The sequence below is a fragment of the Fusarium odoratissimum genome (assembly GCF_000260195.1).
Source record: "Fusarium odoratissimum NRRL 54006 unplaced genomic scaffold supercont1.36, whole genome shotgun sequence".
In the NCBI taxonomy this organism is placed as follows: Eukaryota; Fungi; Ascomycota; class Sordariomycetes; order Hypocreales; family Nectriaceae; genus Fusarium; species Fusarium odoratissimum.
In genome coordinates, this window is record NW_022158719.1 from 194282 (window position 1) to 215027 (window position 20746).

A 20746-nucleotide genomic window follows, 5' to 3' on the forward strand; every position below is an offset into this window, starting at 1 on the left:
GTAACTAAATAAATTTTCTTTCTTTCTTAGTTAATTCTATAAGAGGGTTTATAATCTTACTAAAGTCTTTAATAAATCATTAGTAGTAGTTAGCAAAACCCAAGAAGCTTTATACTTCTTTAACCATAGTAGGTTTTAGCCAGTCTGCTACTATTAAAATTTTCTTTTATTCTATCCTAATTTTACTAGGTATAATAGTATATCCTAAGAAGTCTACTTCTTTTATATAGAAGTAACTTTTTTCTAATTTAACTAATAGGTTAGCATCTTATAGGGCTTTTAAAACCTTATAGATATATTCCTTATATTCTTCTTTATTATCTAAGAAGATTAAGATATCATCCAGGTAGTATACTATAAAAACATCTAAGTACTATTAAAGTATATTATTAATTATCTGCTAAAATATTATAGGTATATTAATAAGTCTAAATAGTATTACTAAATACTTAAAGAGTCTAAACTTAGTCCTAAATGTTATCTTCTATTTATCTCCTTCTTTAATATAAATCAGGTTATAAGCTCCCTTAAGGTCTAAAGCAGTAAAGATCTATTTACCTTATAGATAGTCCTTTAGTTTTATAATAAGTAGAAATAAGGTCTTATCTTTAATAGTAAGGGTATTTAACTTCCTATAGTCTATAATAAATTATAATTTCCTGTTTTTCTTAGAAATAAATATTACTAGAAATCCTGCTAATAATATAAATATCCTAATATTTCCTTTTACTAGTTCTATTTCTAGATATTCCTTTAAGGTAATAAGTTCCTTTTTATTAAGGTTATAGATTTTCTAGAATAGTAAGTTATCTATTTTAAGCCATATTTCATAGTCCCAGCGACTATACTATAATACCTTCGTTTTAAGTTCTTCTTTAAACAGTTTCTTATAAATATAATATTCTTCTAGGATATTCTTAAGTCTATCTTACTATTCTTTTTCCTTAATCTTCTTTTATAGCTTTAGTTACTTATCCAGGTTATATAACTATGTTCTAAGGAGACCTAGGATCTGGTAGTTTTATTATTTCTTGCCTTTTATATACTTATATTATGCTCCTATTAAAGGTAGTAAATTCTTTATTTTATACTTTCCCTTGCTATCCTCTTTAGTCAGGGTTTAAGATCTCTTGTTATTTATTATAATTATTTCGTTATCACTGTCGGCGCCACTAGAAAAGGTAACTTAGCCAGTCCTCTAGTTAATATAAGGGTTCTTCTTTTATAGCCAATCTATACCAAGGAGGATATTAACTTCCTTATCCAGAGGAAGGATATTAAAATCTATTCCTTGATTTTTTCCTTAGATAAAGACCTTAAGGTAATCAATCTCTTAATCTATAATTCCATTATTATAATCAAATAGTTATCCTTCTGCATTAATTAGTAGGTAGGGTTCTTATTTCTTTCTCTATAGTAGTTTTAGCCATATAACTACTTCTAGGTTAATAAAATTTCATTTAGCTCCACAGTTAATCCAGGCATCTAGCCACTTTCCCTTAATCCGAACTTTTAGTACTAGGCATTTCAGTGTAAGTTCTCTGTATAACCCTAGAGCATTTGTTAATCTAAGTCGTTCTTATCCTTGCTCTTCGCTTATCTGACGCTCTATTATAGATGGCATATAACTTTTCCTAATACATCTCAGTATATCTATTTGCATTTACTATTATTACACCCTTCTCTATTAAGGCAGTCGTTAATAAACTCATTATTAAATAGTTACTATTAGAAATATTCTTCTAATTCTATATCTTATTTATCCGTTATTATTCCTTATCTAGATTATTCATTATTAATTAAGACCTAATTAAATCCTTCCCTAAGGTTAATAAGTTTAAAGATATATTTTCTTACTAGTAATATTTCATCACTATCTATATCTTCTATAATCGTAATTTCATTAAGTCATTAGAGATCCACAGGGTCGCTACATAGGTATAGTCCATCTGCTTCCCACTGGCTTTCTAATTCTTTAGTGGTGTCTAAACTTATATTATCGACTAATAGTTCTTTCATCAGGTGGTCATACTATCCATTACTAATTCATTCCTAATATTCTTTTCCCCATTCTTTGAGTTATTTTATAACTTCCTCTATTTTTTCTTCTTATATTAGATAGTTATTAAGTCGCTATTAATTAGTCAGTTAGTACTTCCCTTTAGTTATTAAGTTGAATTCTTTTTCTGCTTTCTTAATTATCTGTTAAGAGTATCTAATGCCTTCTAGTAGTTCTTTAGTCTTCTAGATTTATCTATAGTATACCAGGCTAAATTATAGCATAGTAACTCTAAGATTATTATGCCAATAGTACACTAAGTACCTGTTAATTTCCCATTTATAATATAGGTTATCGTTAGGTATGCCAGGTATTATTACTAGGAAACAGTCGTTATCTTCCTTATTCTATCGGTGGTGCTCACACTAGTAGTACTTATATAATACCTATAAGATATCCTTGTGATTTAGGTTTATAGGTAGTATTCTAATATTGTTATTCTTATTAAACTGTTATTCCTAGTATAATAGGTTTATAGTATTATATTAGTAGTAAGCCCTAATATATATTTCTTTAATTTCCTTAGTATTTTTATATTCCTTGGCTCCCTGTATATACCTATCTTTAGGTAATAGGTATATTCTTTTTCTAACTTTATCGCATAATAGCTTATAAGCTTATTTCTACTTGCTTTCTAGTTATTTGTCTTCTTTACAGAGGTATTATATAGCTAGTTGCACTACTCCTCCTCTATATCCTATACTTTAGGAGTATTAGTGGTAATAAGTATATATTCTGGTTTCTGCTTTTTATTCCCTTTTTACTGTTTCCTCTCTTTCTTGTAGTATTAATTTAGCGAATCTAAGTGCTTTATACTTAGCAATATACCCTTTTTCTATGTTCACTGTAAGGGTTAATCCGTCTTACTAGGTGATTATTTTTATAGGTATATTATTTATTGCCTTAGATATTTAGGCTTATTTATCTTTTTTATAAGTACTTGTCTTTCCTTCCCTAATAACTCTAAGGGTTTAAGGTTCCCTAAGTTCTTATTATTTTTCTTCTTTTCTTCTTTTATTAGTTTCCTGCCACTTCCTTTGTTCCTCTGCTTAGTAAACTGGATCTTTCCTAGCTTCTCTTCGGTAGTTATTAGACTTGATCTTATGTGGCATTAGAATTTATAGGGTGTTTCCTAATTTTATATCTTTTTCTGTTAAAAACTTATTATATAGTATTCTAATTAAGCTATTAGGGTGTAGATGCCATTCTGTTATTTTACCTTCCTCATAAAGGGCGGTCTTTATGGCCATATTATATGCGCTTTATATTATTCCCAGCATCTAGGTGCACATAGCCATTTGAGGGTCCTATTATCTAATTAGTCCTAGGGTCTGCTTACCTTGGTTTAGGTCTCATGGTTTACGCAGTTCAGGGCATCCATAAGCCATATATCTGAACTAGTTGCAATTATAACATTTTATTTTAGATATATCTCAGGGCTTCCTTGCTCCTCTATTTATCTATTACATAGCTCTGAGCACTATAGGTCCTAATTATATTCCATACGAGGTATTATTCTATCGGTTTCCTCGTCATTATCCTTGGTTTCAAGAGTTACCCTAGTTATTATTATTATATCGCTAGTTAGGGTAATACGGGTTAAAGTCATTGCCTTATTTATAGCTGGCTCTCTCTCTTCTATATTCATACTATTATTCATCGATCTTGATCGCCATGGTAATATATATAGTTAGATCTTCAGGTCTATCTGCCAGGTATAGTTTATCCTTGACTTCTTCTTTTAGTCCTCTGTAGTAGATTTCTATCAGAGCTTCATTATCCTATTTGGTCTTGGATGCGAGCTATCGGAATTTGGCAGAGTAAGCTGCATATAACTTATACTATCTAAGCGTAAGTAATTCTGCCGCGGCTTATTATTCTTTATTAACTACTTTAAAATTATTCTTAAGGGCTTTTTCAAAGTTCTCCTAGTTCATAAATATATTTTAGGTATCCTAGTCTTAGGCCTCCTCTTCGTTTTTAAGAAAGTCCCTCAGGATAAGTTTAAACCAATCCTTAGCTTCTCCTTAGATAAGGCTTACAGTATATAGTAGTTTCTTTATAGGCAAGTTCAGCTTATTTTAGTATAGGCAAAAATAAGCCTTTATTCAGGTTAGGAATAAGACTACATTAGCTGCCTATCCTCTAAAAGGTTCCAGCTTAAGGGGCTTTAGTGCCTCTCCTAAGTCTTATTCATTATTACCTCCCTGGGCGGCGATATTAGGGCATTTATTAACCTAGGCTTATAAAGTATTAACGATAGCATAGAGCTGCTAAAACTCGGCCATTATTTCTGCAGCACTAGGTAGTAGTCTAGTATAAGGAGGTATAAGGCTAGTATTACTAGACATCTTAATAATATAATATTACTTAGGCATTAACGCAATATGTTCTAAATAAGAGCTATTAATATATAATAAAGGTAGTTTTAAATAAGGAAACTAATCTATACTAGGTTTATATTTACAAATAGCATAGGGCATTAGTACTAAGCAGTTTAGGTATTATATCTCTTAATAATTAAGTAATACGTATTAGGCTTATTAATATAAAAAAGTCTTATTAATAGCTAGTAAGCTAAGTTCTATAAAAGTGCTAATAAATATAGTCTATATACTAGAGGTAATCTAAGAGGATTGCTAAGGCAGTTAAATTATAGTAATCCTAAATTATAGTAATTCCTAGAGCATCGTAATCCTATCTATAAGGTGATCTAGTTCTAATTAGTCTGTAACCGTTGAGGGGCTAATGCCTTACATGAGTTTTTGTAGGGTACACGTGATGTAACCGCTAGGGTCATAACAATAACCGCTAGGATCGTAATACTATATAATAGGTTTTTACTTATAATTTTATAATAATAAAAAAAGAAATATAAACTTAAAATCTCTTTAATAATAATATTATTAATTTTTATTAAAGGACTAATTATATAGTAATTAATTACTATAATTAGATAATTAGGGCTAGATTAATTATTATTAATATTAATTATATAATAATATATCTTATAAGAAAAGTAAGGGTTTTTAGCTTATTTTAATATAGCCTTTTAAAGTTAAAGCCTTAGTAGTAATTACTTTAAAAGGGTAATAATAAAGAGAGTATTTAGCCTGCTAAAGATAAGAGAAATATCTTTTTTATACTTAGAAATTAAGGCTACTTATTTAATTAAATCTTAAGGTTTAAGGTAATAACTATATAATCTACTAAGACTTAATATTAAGGTTATTATATTTTTTAATATAACATATAATGCCTTATATTATATTATATTAAAAATAAATACCTTATTTTATTATCTTACTTGAATTCCTTTAGCTTTACTTTATATATTATAAGATAGGTATTTTAACTTTTAAATAACTAAAAGAAGTCTTAAAAAAGAGGTAATAAAATACTTTTAAACTAGGATAAATTATAATAACTAGATAGTTACTAATTAAAGGTAATATACCTTGTTTTTAGCATAATAGTTTAATAATTAAGAGTCTTAGAGGTTAGCCAAAGAGGCAAGCCTATAACTACTTAAAAGGTCATAAGTTCAAACCCCAAAGAACCTAGCAAAATTGCCAAAAAGGGAAAAAGCCTAATGCAGCTTGAACCCAAAAGCATTAAAGCTAGGGGGTAATGTTAAACCGGGATAGACTATAATAACTAGAGAGTCACTAACTAAAGGTGGCACACCTTGTTTTTGGCCAACTGGTTTAACAGATACTAAAAAGTAAGATAGATTAATTAAGTAGAATTACATTAATAATTAGTTTAATAAAAGTCTAGTCTGTTTTCTTTTTAGATCGGCGACCCCGAGGATCCTGCCATCGCGAGATGCTATAAGTAGGTGTGTCTCAATCCGGGAGACTTTTCCCGGCAGGCTAGCGCTGCCACTCGCTGAACTCTAATCCCTTCATCTTAGTTTGAACTATTACTCCACTAAATCAGCCTCTTTATGCTAAATGCGGCAGGACAGGAACTCGGACTTTTTACCAACAGGATGTACGGCCTGGTTTTGGCATGTGCTTTCCTGAATTCAGGAGTTTAGGAATGATTAATGACGATAACTGTCAGTTGGCAGAACCAGATCTTGAGGTTAATTCATGTTCTCGACTATCCAAATGAATAACAAAGAAAGCAAGAAAGGGGAGGGGGAATGCATAGAAACAAAAAGGAGTACCTGCTAGGTGAAATAGATGGGTGGCGATACGGGACAACCAAGCCCTTTCCTTCATATAACTAAGCGCACCCGCCCCACCTCCATGAAGGGAGGTTTTCAGACGCTCGATTTCTCCAGCACGTTATCTTCCCATCATCCAGATTATCGGTTGTCTACACTTGATCATCTTCGATAGCAAGTAGTCGATATGGTCTCAGCACCTTCTGGAGAAGCTGTGACAGTGAGTACTCAAGGCCTTCACTGCTAAGGTTGTCACATTAACTAATTAACCATTGATAGGCTGTCACCTATTCCCTTGTCTCTCTTGCAGCTGTTCTGATTGCCGCACGTATTTATCTACGTCTCTTTATCCAAAAACAGCGACTTCTTCTTAGTGACCTGCTGATAATAGCTGCTTGGTTCTCGGCGTTCATGACTATTGTATTTGGCCTGCTTGTTGCCAAATATAATACTCTGAGACCCGAACTTGATTATACTTTAATGAACTGGGATGCCCCATTGGAAGCTCAAATTTATGTGGCAAGGGTAAGCCAGCGTTTTCCACAGGCGATCTTCTACCTCAGGCCCCATAGACCCTAACCGCTCCATCAATTGTATATGTGTATTTCTAACCCTTCTCAGTTGTCGTGGGCAGCCATGTTCCCTTTCCTTACGACATTTTACCTTTGCAAGGCATCTCTGCTCGCCGTCTATCTCCAACTCTTCCCAACATTTATGAAAACACGCAGAATCTTGCTCTGGATTACAATTGCCTATTGTGCGGCGGCATATATAGTTACAATTTCCCTGCAGCTCTTTTTATGCCTCCCTGTATGGCGAAACTGGTATGTAGTCTGTCTATACCGCATACACTCTCCTGCCATCTATGCTCTCATCTTGATACGCTACTAATACAGTGCAAGGGCAATCAACCAACCAGAAAAGCTCTGCCCTGATGATGACTTGGCCAGGATCTTTCAAATTGCATGGGCTTTGCATTTTGCTGGAAGTCTTGCTCGTGAGAAGGGTCCGCTCTGTTTATTCCTTTAACCCATACTAACTGTATTCATCTAGTTTTTGCCTTGCCCTGGCTTATCGTCTACAAGGTTCAGATGAAAAGAAAGATAAAGATTGGCGTTTACAGCGTCTTTTTGCTTGGCTTAGTCGATATTACTTTTTCGTTGACGCGCTTCCTTAGCGTGCAACTTGGCAATGTCGGCCAGTTTAGATCCGTCACAACAATTGGTTTGTCAAGCACGCTAATATTCTCATTTCTCGACCTTTTACTGACTTTCCTTAGAACTTTGGAGCTCATTAGATAGTAATATTGGGTTGATTATCGCTTGTCTTCCTGCCCTACGACCATTCCTCCGTCGCAACCGAGAAACGTCCGAGCAATACAACAATAGAGAATCTTCAAGGAACACTAGAACGGTCACTGCCAGGAGACACAACCAGGCCGGTTTTGAGGAGATTGAAGAAGACATATCAATCAATAAAGATGGGTCCATGAAACTGGCCTTTCACTCCAGCAACTCCCGGCGCATAGGAGATGGCTGGAGCGATAGGGCAGCAAGCGGGAGTGATATAGAGCTTGTCAATGTTGAAGTTGTAAGGGGGACCTAAGGTGTGGATAAAGCGTTGGCACGATATTCTCCTACACACATACATATATATTCGACGTTAGCATGGACTGGACGATTCGATCTTGGTGAGACACGCCCTTGATCGTCATTCTCTAGCTATCAAAGATTTATGACCATTTCCGTGCATTCTCTAAAATTTGGCGTTGAGACAACGTCAGTCTTGTCCTCGCCATGTTCGACAATTTGAGAAACTGGTGGACAAAGCACCGACAACAGGCAGGCCCATGGTGGCGACGGACACGTTTGTTGTTGGTAGATGCAGGAGAATGTCTCACGAAACGGCCGAACACCATTTCCGGCAAAGGCAGTGACATAGCTAGCCGACGTTAAGAGAAGTGAGGGTCCACCTTTGGCAACGGTGCCCATAAGAATCATAAGGAATCAGACTCCTAGTTCAAGACCCCAATAGTCAATGACAAGACTAAACATTGGACTTTTGCTAAGAAAATCAGTTAGTTTTCAATGCTGAATTCAATACGATTTGACGAGCAATCGAGCTCGGGTCGGCGGCTGCGGTAGCAATATGCGAAGTGCAGAACGGTGTGATCAAAGACAAAATAGTACTGCGAACAGTGATTGAGATGTAGGATGTCACAATTGCTTTTGAGACAGTGGGCTGGTTGTTCATGGTCTCTTCAATAATAATGTCGGGTGCTTGCCGTCCCGTAACGAGCAATGCGGCAGTAAACATGGACATTGGAAAAGCAACACCCTTATTTCAACAACAGGATTTCATGTACTAGCCAAAGACTTGGGCACCGGCAGCAGAAGAACCATGTTGAGCCGAACGGGTGGTCGGAGGAGCAATCACGTAAGCCTGCACGGTGATATCGACGATCAAAGCTCTGAAAAGTGGTCAGAACTCTGCGAGTTGAGATCCAGACGGAACGAAAGTTATTGTTCATGATGAATAGAAGCGTGAATCTTTCCGTGCGAAGACCACCCAAAAATGGTCCAGAGGAGAATGAGGCCCATCACTATGCCCATGACCCCTACCTTTGATTCAAGTCAGGAACGGCCCCATTCCTGCTTCTGCACCAATCACCTATCCCTAACCATCCTTGTCAGCTACCGCCTCAGAAATGGGGCCCGTTCCCAAAATCCATCTCATTTCTCAAATTATTAGGGATCATTTGGGAATGGGGCCCGTTTTCACTTGTAAGTCTAATGCAGCCAATCATCGTTCTGTTCAAGTCCAGAGTAGGCATAGGAGCCATCGCGGCAGTTGGTACAAGGGTTCCTTCCCTGTGGATTAAAGAGACGACCCATAAAAATAAAACCTCAGCAACCCGAACTTTGTTTTATGGGTCTGCCTTTGGTTTTGAGGTTTCCTACTCCGTACACTTCTCCATAAGCGTCGTGGGATTCAAACCTTGCTACTCTCCAAACCGCAGAACCATGGATACTGGCCCCTCTCAAAGCTGCCTTACTATTTGAGATCCTAGTGATCGCTTTCCACTGCATTGGGCTTCTTTGGGGTCGGAAAGTCTGAAAGCTAGATCTGCCGATATAATCTGCCGATACAAGCTCCTGGTATTTTGACTCTGTGTAATAGTCAAGACTCCGGATTAAGAAAAACACAGGACTGGCTTACGCCAAAACCCGATTATTTGCCATGTAGCTAGCTCCCAGTTTCATTTGGCCCCCTAGAAAAGCGAAACTTTCCAAAGAGACCCACAGGAAGCTCTGGATAACCTGCCCCTGCAGTATTCCCAAGTGCCGAAGCCAACGGTCTCACCCTGATTGCTGATAATTCATGCCGGTTATGATTGATACCTCTAGATCGAGCTCATGCTCTAGAATGGGACTACTGTCTTGATAGGCAATTCAATAGTTGGGATACAATATCAAGCATATCCACCCCTAGTAACTTCGCCCTGGGCCTGATGTTTTCGTGAAAAGTTGTCCGATATAATCCGGCCTGAGCATAGTCTAGCTGTAGGATAAGGTAGTGTGCATCACCCCTACTTTAGAGTTAGACGCAAAATCAAGCAGGTGGCTTTTTTCACGTAGTGTGCTATCATTTAACGATTTAATGTAATGCGGTTGTTTCCACGCTCAGAAGATCCAGATGTCTTTTGTCTCCTACTTTCACATCACATATGTGTTCTTTCGAGGAGGTGCATGGTAGACAGTTGATTGGCATAATGTGCTTTTGTATAAAACAACATTGCTCCCGCACTAACCGGAGACTAACATTTTATCACTTTAAATCAGCAACATACTTCCATCCCGTTGTTAGATTTGCAAAGGATCTTTCAGCAAACCATATTAACTCACGAGGCCTCTAGATTCATCTGGAGATAACTGGCGGTAGATAGTTCAGGACACTGTCAGTAAATTAAATACATTTTATGTTCTAGCATCAGATAATAGGCAAGATAATCGACCTGGCTAAATAACAATAGCTGGAGCTTTAGGCCCAGTTCCCGCATCCTACAAGCCAGTAACACGCAATCCCAGTACGACAAGCTCATTAAGATAAATCACTCTGTAGACACCTTACCAACCGCGAGCTGGAAGTGACATAATGAAAACTTTAAGAGATTTAGAAATAGTCAGAAACATAAGCAACAGGAAGCATAGAAAATTTTGCAAAGATGCAAACAAGAGGCAGCACATACGAAGAAGGAGAATGGCCAGGTACGATAAGAAAGGCCCACAAGAGACGAGACGGGGATGCGGCAGAACGGCAAGATAAGAGGTAAGCAGAAGAGAAAAGTGGAAGACAATGTAGAGAAACAAGGCGAATAGTGTGATTCTATGTTCACTGTTGACAACGTAAACCACTACATTGATATGAGGGCGGGGGGGGGATAAAATAAATGGGGGTCAGGAGCGCACCAAGCTTCTTACTTAGTAGCTGCTTTTAGGTCTGCAGACAGCAGATGAATTGAGAGCTATAGAATCATGTTAAACAAGGTAGAAACAAAGCAATTACTATATGTCCAGTATCTTATGTTGATTATCTCTCCTATTTAAACAGGGAAAGAAATACATCATAACCCTTTTGCGTTTTGGCTTTGGCATATATGCGTTATGTCTATGGACTCTGTACGTCGAGTCCGACTTATCGATAGAAGTTGATTTTTTCTTCCTTTTGCAGGTCTTTATACTTGGCTGTATGTCCTTAATTTCAGTTGCAGAGTAGTTTGTATTATTTTAAGCGACTGTGTAAGCTACTGAGGAGGGCTTTACTTACCCAAATGGGAGCGGAGATTATGGTGTCCTCTATGTTAGATATGAGAGTAACTGGTTGTGCGGTTCTTAGCGAGTATTGGCATTGCTTGGGTGGGTAGTGGAAGTTCACATTGTAGGTAACCGGCGTTGATTGGGGACGCGGCCGCGAAAGTTTTACAATACATCGGTCCCCGCTCATTTCTCCCAGCAATGACGGGGATTACCTCTAAACTTCGACCAAGCGGCCGCTCATGGTCCCAGCGCCGAGGACCCATGATCTAATAGTTAGACAAAGAATTCCCCAAAAGAAATAAAAAGAAAAACTTTGACACAGGTTAACAATATTAGCGGGGGTCACGGTAGACCCGTACCAGTAGCCGCAGCCTAAAGAGATGAGTTTCTTGGACGTTTGTGCTTGATATTACAAGTCTAGAGATTTCATTTACTTTGCGCTACGTAGCAGCCTATATGGATAGGATGACGAAAATATTGAAAGAGCAATAAGAATCTATGCTTCACCGATGTTTCCAGAGCCGATTTCAAGATGCAGCATGGTGCCTCTGCTGATGGTGTCAGGGACAATCGCCTCCATTGAGTATAAGTGGCTCCATGTAAAGTACTGATGCTGGGCTTCGAGATCCTCATGCGATTATCTGTCCTAGACATACATGGGTCAAACGGTTTCACACCATACTACAGAAATCATAAAATTAGGTGATAGAGAATGAATTGTTTCAGGATCTTTGCTTGTCCATCGCCGGTATTGGGGTGCAATATCTACCTTACTTTCTTGGTCCAGAAGCACTCAGTACTCTCAGTCACAAGTTTTACCCCAAAACACCGGCGTAAGTAAAGTCCCTAAACAACAATGGCTATAGTCATTTCCTCATTATCTGACACTGAAATTGCAACGCAACATGAAATTGGTCCCTTCCACCGACACGATTACCGGCATCGATTCTCGATCCTCAGTAGGGACAGCAGACCACCCGATCTTCAAAAAGTGGAAAAGGTTCTTTCATAAGGAGTCGGGTGTAGCAGAGAGCTGGGCGGGGATCACCGCGTCATATCAGATACAGCAGATCACTTACGCTTCAATGCGGACCCAGCGGGCGGGCTCGTCGAAAACGGGGCCATCGCCGCGGCTTGCGGCTGGGAAAAGCGCAGCTTAAGTCGTTTGTTGTGCACTTGTTAAGGATTTAGGTGTAGACAGGACCACTTTCTTAACATTTGTATGCCAAGAGTTTATAAAGATTTACTTTATTTTACTTTTAATAAAATAATTAACTTTTATTTATAATATAACTAACTACTATTATAAACCTCTTAAAGTGGTTTTATTATATCTTAAAAGAGTGCTAAAAATATAAGATTACTAAGGCTTATTAATCTAGTATTAAACCTGCATCAAATGCATTAATCCGCTATATCTGCATATTTGCCCCCATCTGGTTTCTCAAGTTTTCCTACTAATCGCTTAGCAATTTCAAGCCTCGTTAAAGCATCCACGTTCCCATTCTCATCAAGATCACCAGGTTCTTGGAACTAGAGCAAACGTTTGCCATATGACAGCTCAATCAATGCGACGCCAAGTGCGAATGTAATCTCATCGGAGACTGAGGGGTCCCGATGCTTTGACGGGGACGCGTTCAACTCATGCTGGTCAAAGCGCTTGGAACGTAAGAGCGATTGGTGTGGATCTTTCTGTTGCTATCTCTGAGGAAGCATATATCTGTCGAGTCCCATCTATCATTTACCCATGGAGTGGCATGGAACTGCAATACAGCTGAGGCCAACGCGGCGGCGAGTCTGAACCTGGATCTGATAGACTGGTTAGATTGCTCCTACTGAGACGATTTCGGTAGTACTTAGTCTTTGTTCCCATTAACGCTGAGTTGCTTAGGATTTGTTCCAGCTAGCTGAACCTATCCCCACGCTTTAACTCGTCTCGAGGATTGATAAGATACAGAAAGTGGTCCTAAGTATTATCCCAAAGAAATCCTAGGCATTTCAATGAATCTGTAACTTGTGACAAACTGCTGCAAGGATCCGGAATTGGAGTTGCAGTGAACTGTGTCGAGATTGGAGGCACCTAGATCATATTCCGAGGTGATTCTACTTTAATGGCGGGTTTTGATGACGTTTAACAGATGGGAGTGGTGTATAGAGGATAGGTGTTCGGTTGCGAGACTATTAAGGAACTAATGCAAGTATAGTCAGGCCTTCTGAATTCTCTTTATCTGTTTTTAGAAGCTTTTGTGCAACAGAAACACGAGCATATTTTTAAAATTTGAATCAACTTACGGCATACAGGCCAACTTTGGCTCAACCTCTACGAACTTCAACGGCCATGGAGACTGGGAAATCGAAGTTCCATCGAACTCGAAGCTAAACAGGATCTCAAGCCTCGGCTCAAAGCCCTTGTATAGCTGCATATGGGATATGTCCACGATATCAAGGGGAAGGCTAGCGACGTGCTTTACGTCACAGACGCAAGTTTTGGGCCAACACAAGCTCAAGGACAGGAATAATCTTCGAGCGCATTCTCCAACTTGTAACCAGTACTTGGCAGTTGCTTCAGACTCTCGATCTGCCCTTATAGGCTGCATCTTAGTCTTAATACCTTTAGAGATGAATCAGAAGATATCATAGTAGCTCCCTAGAAATAATTCTTGAAGCTTTGAGATCTCTTGAGAAAGGAACTAAGGCAGTTATGCATAAGGTTGCCTTACTTGCAGCTGAGAACCGAGATCTTCGATAGGCAAATGAAATACTTAGCCGGCGGCGTAGGGCATAAAGGACATGCCTATAGAATAGAGGGAGTATATCTGTATAGAAAGGCCAGGATCTAATTAATTAGGTGCTTGGTTAAGTCTTGTGAGAAGTAGTGGGCATATTCTTTGTTGTAGGGAGGGAGAGGTTAACTGTAGATATGTGGATAGCCGTTGTTAAAGGGCTGTTTACTTAATAGTTAGAAATCGAAGTAGATTGCATGCTTAAAGAGTCTTATTTCTTAGTAGATGGTTGAATATGCTAATAGCTAAACAAGTGTTGTAGGTTTACTTTTATATAGAGGGATAAGTAAGAAAAGCATTAGTATCTGCCGCTATAGCTTTAAATTGCGATTGTGTTCCAAGTTGCCCTATATATTTCTTCTTCATCCTCTGTTGGATTCCGCAAGTCACAACTCCGTTTCTTGATTCTCGGGACTATCTCGCTCTTTTGAAGTGATACGCCTACCCTCTGGGCCGAGCTGACTTTCTTCTTCACCATCTCCATTATGTTCATCACTACTATAGTCGTCGTCTTCTTCTACCTCTTCTTCCACTTCCTCATCAGCCACATCTTCATATTCTTCATCTTCATCTTCATAATTATATTCTTCTTCACCATCCCATTCCTCGCTTTCGTCTTCATATTCATCTTCAAACGCATACCCTTTCACATCCTTTGTCTGGTCCTTCCTGTCCGTTACCCCATCCTCTGTCTTAAGATACTGAATATGTTCTTCTATTCCTTCACCGGACCTCAGAGGCTGTTGCTGTGAATCCAAATCTGGATCTTCGTGCTCTTGTGTCCCGGAATCCCGATTGCTGAGTTCCTCCCAGCAACAGCTGCGTTGAACAAGGCCGTGGTCGGTGAACTGGATGAGCCAGAGTTCACATTGCGCCTCATCCTTAGTATGGGGCTTTTCCTGTTGGTAGGTGCTGGCTTTGATGGTTCGCGGGCGTATTGCAAAGTAACTGAGTTTGCAGTTGAAAAGACCGAGGCCCTCAACATCTATAACAGAGCCGTCGTGCTGCAAGCATTGAATCCGCGAAACATGCTCGTTGGACTGAAGGCTGGGACATTTTATTTGAGAACCCCGCTGAGCTGTGGCGTCGGAAGACAATATAAGAATGGGGAGGGTGATGCCCAAGAGAAATCTGGTTCTCATGATGACGAGTTGAGGTAAGCTAGCAGGCTTGAAAGGTCAAGAAACAGACCTTCAAGAATGGGTGCAGAGGATGCTGATATAAGATGGCTGAGGTATCCCAATCACTGCATCGATAGACGAACTGGCGAGAAAGGAGGCTTCAACCAACGAGAAGAAACGTGAATGAAGAAGAACAAGGCAGTGAAGAATTGAAGGAAACAGATATGGAGACAAGCATAGGCATGCAGTTAGTCGACACACAGGGCTTGTGACAGTGCCCCTCTAGCCTAGCGTCTATGCATGGTATATCACACCTCACCTGTACAGGCCCCAGAAAGCGAGTTCAGCTATGCCCTTGCCACTGTCTTGCATGATGATTAACGAATTAAAGCCCTCCGTTAGTAAGTGAGGCGGGGTTCCCGAGTGGTCTGATTCCAAAAAGGCATATCATCAGCCCGCCACAAAAACCGTTTTGGGATGGCCGAGGAGTAAACACGATGTTATCAAGTAGCAGGCTGGCTTGCTGCCTTGTTCCGGAGCACCCGGGCCACATGAAATTGGGCCTGTACGGTGATCACGCGCTTGCGAATATGAGCAGTTTATTGGAGGCAAGGGAAGCTGAAATGCGATGCTAACCTACTGATGGAAAGTTTAATGTTGCTTTCGGCCTGTATTAGGCATATGATAAGTGATCGTCGGGTAGGAAAACCAGTAAATAAACCGGAAGCACCGTTCTCGCAGATGTCAGCGCTTGAATGCTTACTTATGTTAGCTGGAGCTGTACAAAGCGGAATATACCAACATGGAAATCCAATCGTGTACTTCACGTTCTATTCGATGAGCGATTGTATTCGGATAGGGCTTTGTGCTGGGAGAAGAATTACGACATAAGAAACTAGAGAGCGGGGGTATAAATCTTTTCCCGTTCACGAAGTTATATATTATAGAGTTACTCGTTACAATGGAAAGCCGATATTTCAGTACCTGAGTGCTCTCGCTTCCGAGAGGAATTGCCCTTAACCGTCCCCTCATAATTGCAAGAGGCGAAGAACACTAACACTAATAAGTGCTCACAATGGGGGACAATACTGCATACTGTAGCACCCAGTACCCGGGGACAGATTGCACTTCCCGTGGGAGAAAACTGTGCCAGTAGGACAAACAGGCGGGTCAGGAGATATACACTTATCGCCCGAGACGACAAGTGGAAGAATACATGTTGGCCCGTGGCTAGAGACACACTTATTATCCTTAAGCATGGAGCCATGAGGACATGAAGGAACGGTGACGGTGACGCAACCCTCGGGACGCAATTGGCTACCAGGAGGACATGTAGGGCCATTGATAGATATGCAGGATCCGTTGCTGAGCTGCGCACCTGAAAGACAGACGGGTAGCTTCTCCGAGACGCATTTCTGCCCCTGTAAGCTCATGTCACTTGGGCACTCTGGCAGCTTCCCCCATATGCAGCCTTGAGGAGAGAAAACAAAGCCAGTAGGACAGTCAGGTGCCGCTTGGCTGACACAGCTGCTCCCCTGGAGGTGGGTTTCTGGAGGGCATGTTGGAGGCTGGTTGTGGAGACAAGACTTCCCGTCAAAGACGGTGTTTGTAGGGCAGACTGGAAGAACATGGGAGATACACGCTGTTCCATTGAAAGTGAAAGTCGGTTCGCAGCTCGGAGGGTTCTGGGAAACGCAGCTTGTACCATCAAAGACAGTCTGGCCTGGGCAACCTGGCCCCGTGCTAGCAATACACTTGCCGTCCTTGAGTGTGCCTGTGACACACATGGGCGTGCTGATAGTCACACAGACATTTCCTCCAGCAGGGCTTGATCCCGGAGGACAGACTGGAGGACTCGTCAAGATACATGCATCCCCACGGAGAATCATCTGATCTGGGCAGGTCGGCGCCACTATAGAGACGCAGTTATCGCCTGAGAAAGTAGACTTGTCGGGACAACTAGGACCTTGAGGTAAGACACAGGCTGTCCCATTGAAAGCACCCCCTTGACATGATGGTGTCTCTTGGAGTGTACAGACTCCCCGATTGAGAATGGCTCCTGGTGGACACGCCGGTGGTTTGTTAAACGCGCATACCCGGCCGTTGAACGTGAATCCCGCTGGGCATCTCACTTGTCCTGGCGTGTAGATGCATTGGCCGTCTTGGATCGTGCTTCCCTGGGGACAAGAGGATGAGCCGGTAGATGCACTCAAACATAGCTTCTTGCTTTCGTCCCAGGTCATCCCAACTAGGCAACATTGTTCGCCGCCTGATATGGGGTCTCGAGCCTTGGTAACCCCAGGAGGACAAGCAAAAGGAATCACACAGATCCCGTCTATCAAGCTGGCTCCCGAGACACATAGTGGGTTCTCAGGGGCCTGGCATGCCCATCCGTTGAATTGGCCTTGTTTGCACTGAGGTGGCGTGGCTGAGATACAGACACGCCCTCCAAATGTTGAGCCAGCGGGACAAGAAGGCCTCTCCTGGTGAGAGCAACTCTTGCTCTGCTCACTGAACAAAAAGCCGACTGGGCACGATGGAGGCTGCTTCTGTATGCAGAGACCGTCTTCAAGTGCCATTGAAGCAGGACATGAAGGTAGCTGGGAATGGGTGCAGGATCCGGCCTCCAGTTTCTCGCCGCTCGGGCAGGTTGCTGGTAAGTTGTGCACACACAAGTTCTCAACCACTGTAAATCCCGCTGGGCAAACTTGACGCTCAATAGAGATACAGGAAGCGCCATCGAATTTAAGCCCAGCAGCACAGGAGGGAAGCTGCGTGGATATGCAATTATGGCCATCGAAACGCGACCCATCAGACAAGCAGATGGGCTCGGTGGTTGAGACACATTTGTCCTCCTGCAAAAGCGTATTTTCCGGACATACAGGCCTTTGATCGGATACACAGGCTCCTGCTTGAAGTTTGGTGTTGGGAGGGCACACTGTCGTGGGCTTTAGAACACAAGTTGTGCCGTTAAAGGAGGTGCCTGCTGGACAACATTTCACCTCGCCCTTAGAATCAAGAGAAGGAAGAACATCGTCGAGAGTGATCTGATCACAGACAGTGCTGCAAACGTTCTTAATTGGTTGTACGCCAGGAAGGGTCTCTGCCTGATTTGACAGTGGCTGTTGAGCCTCTTGAGCCTGAGCCGAAGAAACGAATAGGGCCACCAAAATGAGCCAAACATGACTTTTGGCCATGAAGAGCCGAGATGAAAGAAGCATAGTGACAACAAGGTTGAAGGGGAGGTTGAAAATGGGTGCAAATCACCCAACCGGAAGGAATATATTTATTATAAGATTGACTGGAAGGGCAGTGTATTAGATGCTATATGCCGAGGATAGCCTACTGAGCACACTGCAGGCAGCTAGCTCAGCGCGAACAACTCCTCAGCTGCTGTCAGACGTTGTAATGCGCTGGTCGCTAGCAAAAATGACAAGCGAGTTCATAGGAGGAGGAACCTTGAGGGTCAAGAGCAGCTGAAAAAACAATGCAACATCGTACAAGACCGGGAGGTGCTACAAAGAGCTAGCCAAGAACCAGCCAGTCGGAGCGGCCAGAAGGCTGTGATGATGAATAGTGGCTACCGCGTCTACTAAATTAAACGACTGCGCATGCACGAAAACAGCAATAATCTCGTTGAAGACTGCAGCTGATAATGGTAACTGCGCCGTAACCGATATGCGCGTGATTACGCTGCAGACATGGTCGAATTGACGAAGTGCATAGATAGGAAAGATCTACGGGTAATATTGGTTGTGGCGGAGCTGGATTCCTGCATGGTATCCCTGCAAAAGCCTCGGCCATTACCAAGAGGTGTCATCTGAGGATTTGAGATACCCTGACCAAGGTTTCAATATAGTATCAATGTGATTGAGCGTGCATATTCCCTTCCCAGCTGCATACTCGTGGCTAGCTGACAGTCGGGATAGTTATCTGCCTCGAAATTTTCAATACAACCTTGCACGGGCCTTTCCTCACACCCCTCATTCCCGCTTACCGTCATATAGCTAAGCAATGTGCTATCTCACATCTGCTATTCTCAATTAATAGAACAGACAAAGCACTCGTTCCTTTGACTTACTGCACATCCTAATAAGAATTCTTTCTCACCCTATCGAGGATTATGTCTCATTCCTCCTTTGTCTTCTATCTGGCCTGTCTGGCCTTTCTATGCACCCTCATCACCGCCCAATCATGCAACACCACAGGGTCGTACGACGCCTGTTGCAGGAGCCCATCTTTTGACAAGAAGGTGGTTAATTTCCAGGGCAAGGAATTTAGAGTCCACTGCGACTCAGCCATCGTCGGCGCTTCAGCCTTTACAAAGATCCCTTCCGCCTGCGCTGCACAATGCAGTGGTCAGCTGGGCTGTGTTGACTCATATTGGCAAACTCCAACACCACCCGGCCAATGGGGCTCTTGTGAGCTCAGGTTGATCCAAGGCGAAGCGGGAAGTGTAGCCTTTGTTTGGGTCGACTCTTCGGAGGCGTCAAACGAGCTGAACAAATGTCGGAATGATCTCAAGAACTGCGACACATCTTGCCCAGGAAAGCTGGGAGCATGCCAGAGCAGCCTCAGAAACTGCGATACAAGTTGTCCGAGCAAGCTTGGAAGCTGTGAGACGAAGCTCAGGGACTATGACGAAAATTGCCCTAGTAAGCTTGGGACCTGCACCGGCAACCTTGCAAAATGTAAAGGTTCGCTTGAGACTTGTGGCCCAGATACACGCAAGACATGCCTCAAGAAGAAGAAGCTATGCAACTGCAAGAAGCCACCTAAGAAAGCCCCTTTCAAATGCACACCTGGTACCAGAACCATCGGAGGAGCAAGATATCAAGTCCACTGCTATGAATATCAGGGACATTTTCCTCCAAATGAAAATGAATATTATAAGGTTAATAGCTTTGAGGAATGTGCGCGAAGATGCACACAATCTCCACGCTGTCAATGGACATCTTATACCTGGTTTCACAACAGCCCGACGAATGATGGCATGGGAGGGTGTTCAATAAATTTCTCACAATGGAATCCCAGCAAAACTGAAACTACTAAGGGAGAAGTAGGATCCCTAGTAATAGTTAAAGTTTAGGAATATAATATACGTAACTTGAGAATAAACTAGAAGCTTATCAAATTCTATTTAATTAAATAAAAGTATTAGGATAAGTATGAAATTAGAAGATTATTAGAGTTAAGTAAATAAAATACTAATAATAGTGTTTTATTATGTTTATTATTACCTACTTTTATCTCTAATTAATTACTCTTATTTATCCTAGTTTAAAACTATTAAATTAAATAAAAAATAACTAAAAAAACACTTCATTATCTTAATGAAGTATATTAAGCTTATTTATATTATATACCTTTATCCTTAATTACCTACTATTATTTTAGTCTTTACCATCACCCATCTCTCCATCAGGTCCATAGATCTCCATCCACCGCTTTCGAATCTTGACGTGGCCTCTGTGAATTCTGCCGACCCGCTAAATCTTGCTCATGCCCTGCCAGTAAAGCATCTCGATCTTCCTGTTATGGTTCAGGTTGATTGGGGTCCCAGTTTTGAAGGTTCCATAGTCTGAGACATGACCCATCCGCACATCGAAGAGTCCGTTGGCAGTGGTATCCTCTGCTGGGTAGCCCATCCAGCCAGTAACTAGCTCGTCAAACTCCTCGAAACACAAATCCTTCTCTCTAGCAGACATGCCCGAATGGTCTTGGCCTTCGACGAGAAAGCACATGTTGTCTGGTAAGTCGGTGACAATCGTCCTGCCAGGACGGATATCTGT

At 41.1% G+C, this 20746-nt stretch overlaps 4 protein-coding genes across 4 annotated transcripts; 1 reads left to right on the top strand and 3 right to left on the bottom strand.

Moving 5' to 3' along the window:
* Window positions 1-6420: 6420 nt before the first annotated feature.
* Window positions 6421-7838, top strand: FOIG_13832 (uncharacterized protein; the record flags this gene model as incomplete). Its single annotated transcript, XM_031215005.1, has 6 exons — window positions 6421-6453; window positions 6513-6758; window positions 6855-7057; window positions 7136-7230; window positions 7287-7457; window positions 7513-7838. 6 exons carry the CDS (start codon window positions 6421-6423, stop codon window positions 7836-7838), a joined length of 1074 nt encoding a protein of 357 aa, XP_031055276.1.
* Window positions 7839-14219: 6381 nt separating this feature from the next.
* Window positions 14220-14975, bottom strand: FOIG_13833 (uncharacterized protein; the record flags this gene model as incomplete). Its single annotated transcript, XM_031215006.1, has 1 exon — window positions 14220-14975. One exon carries the CDS (start codon window positions 14973-14975, stop codon window positions 14220-14222), a length of 756 nt encoding a protein of 251 aa, XP_031055277.1.
* Window positions 14976-16024: 1049 nt separating this feature from the next.
* Window positions 16025-18175, bottom strand: FOIG_13834 (uncharacterized protein; the record flags this gene model as incomplete). Its single annotated transcript, XM_031215007.1, has 1 exon — window positions 16025-18175. One exon carries the CDS (start codon window positions 18173-18175, stop codon window positions 16025-16027), a length of 2151 nt encoding a protein of 716 aa, XP_031055278.1.
* A 2268-nt stretch (window positions 18176-20443) lies between these two features.
* Window positions 20444-20698, bottom strand: FOIG_13835 (uncharacterized protein; the record flags this gene model as incomplete). Its single annotated transcript, XM_031215008.1, has 1 exon — window positions 20444-20698. One exon carries the CDS (start codon window positions 20696-20698, stop codon window positions 20444-20446), a length of 255 nt encoding a protein of 84 aa, XP_031055279.1.
* Window positions 20699-20746: the final 48 nt, after the last annotated feature.